We start from the raw sequence: 10931 nt of genomic DNA, 5'->3' as shown, positions 1-10931 counted from the left end.
GTTTAGAGTAGCCATGTACTGCATTTAAACATAGGAGGTAAAAGCACTCATATGATGGAGACACAAATATTGAACATGTAAATGACACATGCACATGCACTTGATTCAATGTAACGACATGTTTCAGTGTCGGACACCGGACACAATTTTAATCTGATTAAACATGTAAATGACACATGCACATGATTGGATGTAATGACATATTTCAGTGTCAAACACTGGACACGATTTTAATCTGAAGTGTTGGTGCCTGATTGGTAAGTATGTTGCCTTGAAAATTAAATGATATATTTGATTTTGTTTTTTGGTGGAGTATTTAATATTCTACACCTACTATTGATTCCATGTCACATTTAATTGCTGTATATTTTAGCTTATTGTGCAAATGCTTTTAAGCAAAAAGCAGAAATGCTACTTAGACTTCGAACATGAATCTCATGGAAAATTAGGACTAGAAACATTTGTAACTGTGTAAATTAAATTAGTAACCCAAGTTGCTAAAGATTGAGTTTTAAGATGAGAATCTTTATGATCATATCAATGTCTTATATTAGTTGTTACTTATACATCATTGTATTATTGAGCATTAAATCCAAAAATTAGAAATCCAAATTCTACAAAGCTACATTGTATTTGATATTACATCTGTAAATTATTAACAACTTGGAAATTATGTTGACTGGTAGTATACTCTGTCATAGAAATTAGGAAAAGTGGAAAACAGTATTACCTATTAATTAAACTATGTTTGTGGCTGAAGATGAAACACAATTGCCAAATGATTCTTCATCATTGTGTAATGTAAATATCCAAAGAAATGTGTTACCAATAAAATCACATGAAGATATTATTCCTTCATTTTTCCACATGCCTAGATTTGATGCTCACTTAGCAGAAAAAAGTAGCCAAATAAATAGGAAAAAGGGTACCTATCTTGGCTGGAAATAATATTAAATACAATTTCAGTTGATTACATGGCCTATGAGCTATGACCTCTACTGCCCTTTCTAATTGATCTGCCACCTCTACTGCTCTTCATCCAATGACTGATAGTAAAAGAAACAGTTCTAAAGAGAGAGAAAAACATGAATAAACGATTGAAATGATGGCAGCACTGACAGCAGGAGAGGATGAGCTGGAGAGAATCCAGTTCCGACCATGATCTATGAGACATATTAATTACTTTTTGTCCAAATTTATATTAAAGAAAAAGAAGGCAATCCTCCAATTATTTTTAGACCATATACATGCATATTTTCAAGACATGTTTTAGCATGTCTCATCCATGACCTGGCATCAGACTCAGGTTTGGTTACAATATATTGTACATAAATGTTTTATTCATCATGTTATGTAGGTTGAAGTTAAATTATCTTGTCTTCCTCCATTTTTGTTGGAATTCAAATTTTTCTTTATTGTTGGTATTCAAACAAAAAATATAATATAGGAGGAGAGTATACATATACTAACAATCTGTCAATTTATTTTTCTATGTACAATTAAATAATTTGCCTTCTATGTTACACTTGTTTTGTTTATTGAAAAACAAATCCCTTTGAATTTAACTCCAAGTGGCTAGGCAGGCTAGCTGCAATTTAAACTTAAAGAATAAATCAAGGACATATGTTCAGGATTTTTAGCTACAATCATGCTGCTCCCTTAAAATATAAGAAACTTCTCAGAAGCAAAATATGAGTAACAGTATTTGTTGCTAACATGCATAACTAAATCTTAGCAGCAAACTTATGTAATCTTTAAGAAATGTGGGGTTGAGCAAGTAAAGTTATTCCCATATGTTAACACTATCATAGCTAGAGTTGGCGATAAACCGAACCAACTCGAACAGAGTTTGAGACTCGATTCGACAATTGGTTCGTTGGACTAGGTTCATGGACCAAATGAACAGAACTTGAGTTGAAAATTAAGTTCGTTAATCAAATGAGCTGAACTTGAGCTATATATAGAGTTCGAGCTAGAAACAAAGCGTGTCGAACTCTAGAGTAAAGTTTCGACCAAAAAATGAACTAAACCTAACGAGCCGAACCAAACTGTTCGTGAAGTTTAAACTGGCCGAACTCAAGCTGAAAAAAGAGTGTGTCAAACTCGAGTCCAGTTTCGAGCTGAACCAATTCTTATCGAGTTGAGTCGAGCTCAACTCAACTCATTCCAGCCCTATCCACAGCCATGCCAACTGCCAAGTCTTTCAATGAAACTTACCAAAACAAAGACAATTTTTTTGACATAATCTCAGTTCCCTCTTACTATAATAATTGGTTGTTTGAAGAAACTAATCAAAATTTGATGACATTCACCTTCATTTAATAGTACACATGAGTTCAAAAACCTTATCAGAGTTGGCCTAATTGTTTCTTGTCAGTATTGAGAATTACTTGGCCCATGCAATAAGCCAATTCCTAAAACATCACATGTCAACTGTCAACTTTCATCCTCATATACTGTAGCTTAATGTGCAACTGCAAGGAATGGTCACTGCAATGGGAATGGCTGGCCATTCCATTCTCACATACGGCAATTTATCATCTTTGGGGCCTTTTGTTTTGGAAATTTTGTGGTAACATTGATTATGGTATGCAATAGTAACTTGAGTAACAATGAAGCGATTTTCATGCAGATTGTTTGAAACTATCAGTACGAACAGTAGCCTTTTTAAATATTTTTGATGAGGTAAGGAACAATAGTCTTTTAGGATTGAATTAGATGTTGGACTAATATCAAAGGTACGAATAAGAGCACACAACTTAATAGAACATATTTTCTGTCAAAAAAAACTTAATAGAACATATTCAAAATTTATTAAAACAAAATATTACATCCATACAATACAAGTGAACTAAAAACCGAAAAAGACCTATAACAGACAACTTCAGCATCCATTCAAATTATTGCCCAGTTTTAGGGCGCACCTGATGAATCTAAAAAATGAAAAGGATATCATAAATTAAATACCGATATGAAGTTACGGTGGTTTAGGCTTCAGAAGTGAAAGTAAAATGAGGAAAAGAAAATAACATGATGAATATTCTAGTTTAACTTAACAAGCACAATAGATTTACCAAAAAAAAAAAAACATATCTCAATAAAGTTGTGCCTTCGGAATAATCACTGGCAGAGCTGCTCAACTGCAGTCACAATTTGAGCAGGTTGGACCACGGTCCATTCTTCCAATGTTCCAGCATATGGAGTTGGCACATCCTGAGAGGATAAACATATGATAGGAGCATCCAAATAGTCATGGAAGTTTTCAGTAATGGCAGCCGTCAAACTAGCCCCAATTCCACCCGTTCGCATGCACTCCTCCACTATGAGGACCCGATGCGTCTTCTTTATTGAATTCCCAATTGTGTGAAGATCAAATGGTTTCAAAGACCTGATATCAATTACTTCAGGGTCATATCCCTTGTTCACCAATGTCTTTGCAGCTTGCATGACATGATACCTCATCCTTGAATACGTTAATATTGTGACATGCTCCCCTGGCCTAACCATCTCGGCTTCTTCAAGCGACAATACATACTCTTCATCTGGAATTCTTTCCTTGAGGTTATAAAGCAAAACATGCTCAAAAAGTATGACAGGGTTGTCGCTTCGAATTGCAGCTTTCATCAAACCCTTGGCGTTGTAAGGTGTTGAGCAAGCCACCATCTGAATACCAGGGATTGATTGAAAATATGACTCCAGCCGCTGCGAGTGTTCTGCTCCAAGTTGCCGACCAACTCCACCAGGTCCACGAATGACAACTGGTATTTTAAACTGACCTCCGGACGTGTAATGCAGCATTCCACAATTGTTAGAGATTTGGTTAAATGCCAGAAGTAGAAATCCCATGTTCATGCCCTCGATGATTGGCCTCAGACCAGTCATGGCAGCTCCAATGCCCATTCCAGTGAAGGCGTTCTCAGCAATAGGGGTGTCCAAAACTCTGAGGTCACCAAACTTTTCAGCCAGGTTTCTAGTCACCTTGTAAGATCCACCATAATGACCTACATCTTCACCCATGACACAAACAGTAGGATCCCTTTCCATTTCTTCTTCCAAACCTTCGCGTAGGGCTTCAAAAAGGAGAAGTTCATGCCTGAGAATAAAATGCACATCTAATGAATGCCATCGTAATTGATCATAATTAATCAATCAATGCAACCAATAAGCAAGAAAAAATGCCAGCACATGTTTAGCAACTTCAACCAATCAATGCAACCAACAAGAGAAAATAAATGCCAGCACTGGATAGTCATGAACCAACTATCCCAAAAAAGCTTATGCTAATGGGTAAAAGCATATGAATAGTCTTATATATGTAACATACCACCTCCAACGAAAACACTTTGGACATGAAACATGGATAATGCACAAGCAAGCCCACCTAACTTGCACTAAAATTTAACATTTATTTAGAAGAATGAAAACAACAAAGACTGAACGCATGACCACTTAGTCACACTCACAGGTGATCTAAACATTCATGAACCAACCACCACAAAAGCTCAAGTTGTTTGTAGAAAACAAGTGAAGGGTTTTATATCTAACATTTTACAAAATACAATATGTAGGAAATTCTATTAATCTCATAATATCCTCATTGTGTTTTAGAATATCAGAGGGTAAAAATGTGCTCGTGCTGGGATGAAATGGCAGACAGTTCTCCACATTCCCTACCTCTCCCATAGGTATGGAGGTTGTTTAGGCTACGTTTCACTGTTTTGGCCTTCCCTTCTTTTTACATCTATACCAAGTATTCGCAAAGGTGCAAATTGTGCAAGGCATTTAGATTCTATTGTTTGATTTTGAAAAAGTTTCCCATACCACTCCCCATTGAATCATAGCCCTAGTATTTATACTTTGTAACACTACATTATCAGATACATTACATAGAATTTTAAGCAGAAATCTTTAACATAATATCAATATACACATTAATTACACAAAGAACTCAATCTATCAGCAAAAGCATAAACATAATAACATAAGCACATCTTACATAACAAAAGCAAAAATGATTAAATTGACATAACAAGTACAACAGCAAGGGGACATACCCGGGTTTTGATGCAGAAGCCACGGAACTACTTCCTTGTGTCTATAACAAACACAAAAAAATCACAATTTTCAAACTTCATTGCACCATTCAAATTACAACAAAAAATGGAGTAAGAGTAATGAGATAACTTACTGCAACTGCATTAGGAATCAACAATTCATGCTTACGAGCTGCTCCTGATTTCAAAACCTGGTTCACCTTTGCATCAGATCTGACAACAAAATTGCTTCCTTTCCTCTCTGCAAATAAGGAAGATGAAATGAAAAATTAAAAACCCTAAATTTATGAGCTTTCCTATAATATACAAGAACCCCATTTAGTTATAAGAGAAACCCAAAATTAAAAACCACTCAACAAATCAAAAACTACAAAATTCAAACCTGAGAGAGATCTACGAGAAGAAAAGAGTAACTTGTTGGATTCGATGGAATTGGATTGAGACAAAGGGGTAACAGCTGCCAATCCCTGGAAAAGGGTCGCCATTGGATCACAGAAGAAGAATGGAAATGGAGGGATGGAGAAAAAAGAGTGTGAATTTATTTGTTTATAAGAGAAAAAATTGGACGGAGAAAATAAGGAAGATTTATAGTGTTGTGTGTTTGTTGTAGAGTAGTAATAATGTGTGTCTCAGTTTTTCCGTTCGCAAAAGTTGTTTTTGTATAAACAAGTAAGAAAACAGAGTTGCATAGTTTGCATCGCCAATATCATCAATTCTTGTGGACGATGATGTCTTATTGGTGGCCTAATTGGATCCAACTGCATTTCTAATGGCACCTCACACTATTCACTTCACTTTTTTAGTGTTCAATTCATCTTTTGTTTTTCATGTTAATTAATGAAAGATTTTTTTTTTACCATCATTCGGTTTACTGGACCGTCTAATCTGGTTCAGGGGATAGTGTTGACATCAAGTGGTGGTTCCAGCTCCCAATCGCCCCTCCAATCGCAGTTGTGGGGATCGAACCGTGATTCTCCTCCCTAGTAAGTTCAGCGTCAATCACTACTGAACTAACTAATGATTGGTAAAAAAAATATTATAGGTAACAAAAATTCTTCAATTTTTTACTTAACATTTTAGAGAATCTAAATCCTTATAATATTTATTTTTTATTCTCTCACATTAACTAAAACTTTCCAAGTGAAATTTTTTTTTGTTATAGTGAAGTCAATGAAGATCGAACTTAGAACCTCATGCATACTATTTAATCCCCTTATTACTAGACCAGACTTCAAATTAAAAATTTAAGTATCATACTTTTTGGTTTTTACCATTTTTTAAATTTCAACTACCATGCAATTTGACAAAAAAAAAATGAATGTGGTCGATTTCGTTTATTATTTATCTTTTAACTGATAATAAAGTCAATTAATTTAAAAAATTGTTAAGATAGTATTAGTTTAATGGGATATTGTTAATTTTAGTTTTAAAATTAATAAAATATTAGACCTTTTGTTGTATCCCGAGAAAAAAAAAATATGGCACCTTATATATGAAGTAATTTAATTTAATTTTTTGGAGGTTTAAGTCGATTGTTTTTGTAGCCTTACCTTTAGACTAGTCTTAAATATCAATTGCACTTTGAGAATTTTATTTGATTACAATCTATTATGAATGAAGAAATAAGAGGGAAAATCATATCGATTACTTGTTCAAAAGCGGTTTACAATCTCCATATGTCTTGTATCATGTTTTAGCCAAGCTATTTACACATAGGGTCATTACTTGCACTCTAAGCAATCACTAAACTAGTTACAATTAGGACTTATCTCTACTCAAATCATCAGTATTATCATCTTGAATCTCTTAACAATCTGATAATACACCAGGTAAACACAGCAAAACAAACACAAAATTATTTGTAAAGATTAAAATGAGGAGAAACACTTACTTAGGCACAAACTCAAGAGAAAAATGTTTAAGCACATATACATAAGTCAAATAAATTAAAAAGAAAATACTAAAGTGATGTGACAATATTATTTTTACTTTAACTTTTTACCTTTTATGAGTGTGTGTCTAAATATTTTTCTCTTGGGTTTATGCCCAAGTAAGTATACTCCTCTGATTGTTCCTATTGATATAAGATTTGGCTGCTTTTTTTAATTAAGATTAAAATAATATTATAAAAAATATAAAATTGTAAATGCAACAGTTTAAATTATAAATGGTGTAATAATTGGGAGAAAAAGTACTATACCGATATTAAGTATTTCATTTATAAATAGGCATAAATAACTCCTTTTTGTTTATTAAAATACAGTACAAGTACACATTGCACTTTATATTTTTAATACAATACTTTTTTTTACTCTCTTTTATTTAATATTAAAATTCTTAACATAACTCAACAAAAAAAAAAAAAAATTCTTAACATAAATCTCATATAAGAACTAACGTCCATTATACTTTACCAAAACACAACTATTATATTTAATTTATAGACCAATAAAATGAGCAATACAATTAAAAACATGATAATAGATAAATGAAGCAACATTAGCTGCAACTTACAATCATTATTGTAAATACATGAACCACAATATTTTGTAGCCTCTGTGAATACAATTGTGACATTATGAAAAAACCACACACTCTCTACACTAATGCAAAATAACACCAAATTTGGGAAAGTCAACATGACAATATTTTAAGCTCAAATAGCATTGAGATGAAGAATCTCTTTGATTAACTTATAGAAATTATTGTACGATGATCCTTCCAAATCAGTAGCATTTGTAGCTTTCTTCTTCCATTCTAAGCTCTTTTGTCTCATTTCTTTTCCCTTTTCTCCTTCCATCATTTCTATTACAAGTTCTGTTATCTCTTCCCTTTTCACATCATGGTTAATTTCCATCCCTATTTTCCAAGTGTTGCATAGATACCTACAATTGGTTTGTTGCTCGGCAAAGAAAGGCCAACAAATAGTAGGCACACCGAAAGAAATAGCTTCAAGTGTCGAATTCCAACCACAATGAGTTAGAAACACCGCAACAGATGGATGAGCAAGAACTTGGTCTTGGAAGCACCAATTAGTTATGTATCCTCTATCCTTGACCTCATCTAGAAACTCTTGTGGCAATGTTGTAGTTTCTTCACCCATTACTACATCAGGTCTCATTATCCATAAAAATGGTAACTTACTATTTGCTATTCCCCAAGCAAATTCTTTCAAGTGATGATCACTCATAAAAGTTATACTTCCATAATTAACATATAGTACCGAGCAAGGTTCCCATTTATCCAACCATTTTATGCATTCTTGGTCATTTTTCCAAAAACTTGAACCACTAGCTTTAAAACCATTATCTTTTTCAGGAAAATGTCTACCAAGCATGTGAAGGGGGCCAATGGTATATATGTTTGGGTTTTTGGCTCTAAGAGCGTCGAGAGCTTCATTTTCGAAGTCTTCAAATGTGTTAATGATGATTGCTGATGATCTTAAACAGTTTGGTGGCTCGTAACAAAAGAAATCAAACATGATATCCTTTAGATCAGTGACTCTCATGAAACTTGGTAGGTCTTTTAGTCTGATATTTTTTATTCCTGAAATCCAATCTAAACTTGTATCCAACGTGCCATCGGCAATAAAATTTTCATCTACAAATTTGACAAAAGTAAGTTGATAAAGTTTCATAATATTAAACTTTCACCTTCATAAACGGGGTAGATGATTGGGGAGTAGAAAAAAGTTTACCCTTCACATCTCATAAAAATTATAATAGCAAAAGCAATTAAAAAATAATGATTAACATAAAAATAAAAAAAAAGTTTGCTAACGCGTATCCCAGACAAACATTCTTTAAGCACCTTAAATAATAAGTTTCTATAAAATTTTTATTAAATGTATAAAATCAATATATTGAAAATTAAAACATTTTGTTTTTTCAATAAATAATTTTTTTAAATTGAATACTTAGAGTGTCCTGTCCCAAAGACACTCGTTAGCATTTTCTAAAAAAATCAAAGAGAGGTGGTGAAGCCCGTATGTTAGTATTTCCTCTTGTGGAATTTCTTTATGCTTTCTCAAGTGTAAGTTGTGTAACATCCACACCTTTGTGTGGCTTAGATTCCATTAGATCCCTCCTTTTTCACCGGGAGGATCCAATCTCAAATTTGAGACACGTTCTATGGAAAATGGATCTCCTGCTGTTATAGCAGAACGCTGTAATAACTATGGACTGTCCGATCATAATCGTATGACTGTGATCGTTTTGAGTAATTTTGTAAATGAATTGTTCTGATCCGTCCGATTTGATAATAGATGGTTGAGATGCAAAATAGCATGAAAACTGTGTGATTCCCAACGGCAGGAATCCAGATCCACGTTCTATGTAGTGTATATTTTACTGTACTAATTTGTTGGTACTTGCAAAGTTCATACAAGACCTATTTAATTTAATATTAATCTCCTTATCTAGCAAAGCATAGTCTGCGCCAACCAATTCATTCATTGGGCCACTATACCAAACTACGGAAATGGATTAAGTGAAGTTGAATTTTTGGTGCAGTCATTTTTTAACCGTTTGATCACGATCGGACGGTTTAAACAAATATAGTCAATAAATATACTTTTAAATCATGATCGTTCGATCTTGATCGGATGCCTACAAACAGCCCAACTGCATGAATGCATAAAAAAAACGAATTCATGGAATCCAGATCCACTACGGAACTACTACTGGTGATTGGTGTTTGCCTGTTTGAATTTTATGCACATACTATTATTACATACTTACATATGATTAAATTAATGTCCTCTTTAAGAAAAAAAATAGTAATCCTATGATTGGATAATTGTAAACAGACCTCATATTAGTAAAATTTGCTTTAGACCTCATCTAGTTTTAAAAATTATTAGGCCAGCTCTAATATTTAATTTTCACTGGCTTCTACGTGTCTTTTTACTGGCTTATTTATACCAACTTCATGATTGAATTCCCCACGGCCAATTGTCACTCGACAGTAGCTCCGTCCTTAACGTAGGCTAAAGAAGTAAAGCCCCCCACTGATTTGGTTGAAGAAAGGATGGAATGAAAAAGGAAGAGGCTAACTAGCAGTAGTTTTGTTTTTGAGAAAAGAACTTGTTCATATTTTAATTTCAAGCATAAAATATAATGCAGAAAACCAAAACAGATCAGAAACAGAGTTTAATTAATTAATTAATTTACCTTTGAATGGAAGAATCCCTCTTTTGACAAGTTGTTCAAATTGCAAATATCCCACAAAGCCAACACTAGAAGCTGTCCAAAATTGCATCTCTGGAATACCCAATTCGTTAGCAACTCTTCCAGCAAAGTCATAATTTCCATCACCAATTATACAAGTAACTGGAGTATGAGGTGAAGTGTTAAGCTTAATAACAAGCTCTTTAAAAGGCACATAAAAGTTTTTTCTAGTAGAAGCACACAACATTGGAATATCTTGTGTTGCATCTTTATCAGATTCTGGTAAACCATCAGGTATGGTTTCAAATTGAAAATCTGGAAGACCCTTAACAAAATCTGGTCCAAGAGATTTAATCAAACGTTTGTGGTTGAATTCAGTGTTGACAAAGGTTATGTGGAAACCATTACAACGAAGGAGTTTTGCTAGTTGCATGAAAGGGTTTACATGACCTTGTGCTGGAAATGGTACTAATACAACATGTGGTTTTTGTTGGTTACTACTACGAGGAGAGTCCATTTTTCTGCAAATTTCAATTTTCTTAGCACTATACTATACCTTTGTGAATTAATATATAGGAGAAAAAATTAGTACAATGGCGGTGCTTTTAGCTTTCCCCTTCACTAATGTTCACCGTTAAATAAATGGAGCTACAATATGGAATATGTTTATAATATTAAGTGTATTCAATATACTCCTACTATTTCACAC

General features: G+C 33.5%; 2 protein-coding genes across 2 annotated transcripts; both read right to left on the bottom strand.

The window, feature by feature from the left end:
• Positions 1 to 2790: 2790 nt before the first annotated feature.
• LOC123914343 (pyruvate dehydrogenase E1 component subunit beta-3, chloroplastic-like) lies at positions 2791 to 5817 on the bottom strand. The gene is made up of 4 exons (XM_045965463.1): positions 5437 to 5817; positions 5189 to 5295; positions 5055 to 5095; positions 2791 to 4093 (listed from the first exon to the last, which is right to left on the bottom strand). Exons 1-4 carry the CDS (start codon positions 5537 to 5539, stop codon positions 3121 to 3123), a joined length of 1224 nt encoding a protein of 407 aa, XP_045821419.1. The 5' UTR covers positions 5540 to 5817; the 3' UTR covers positions 2791 to 3120.
• Positions 5818 to 7508: 1691 nt separating this feature from the next.
• On the bottom strand, positions 7509 to 10913 carry LOC123914342 (linamarin synthase 1-like). Its single transcript, XM_045965462.1, has 2 exons — positions 10226 to 10913; positions 7509 to 8654 (listed from the first exon to the last, which is right to left on the bottom strand). The coding sequence occupies exons 1-2, from the start codon at positions 10737 to 10739 to the stop codon at positions 7711 to 7713; spliced, it is 1458 nt and encodes a 485-aa protein (XP_045821418.1). The 5' UTR covers positions 10740 to 10913; the 3' UTR covers positions 7509 to 7710.
• Positions 10914 to 10931: the final 18 nt, after the last annotated feature.

This window comes from Trifolium pratense, linkage group LG3 (assembly GCF_020283565.1).
Source record: "Trifolium pratense cultivar HEN17-A07 linkage group LG3, ARS_RC_1.1, whole genome shotgun sequence".
Taxonomy (NCBI): domain Eukaryota; kingdom Viridiplantae; phylum Streptophyta; class Magnoliopsida; order Fabales; family Fabaceae; genus Trifolium; species Trifolium pratense.
Note: the sequence above shows the minus strand (reverse complement) of the source record. Positions and strands in the feature narration are given on the sequence as shown.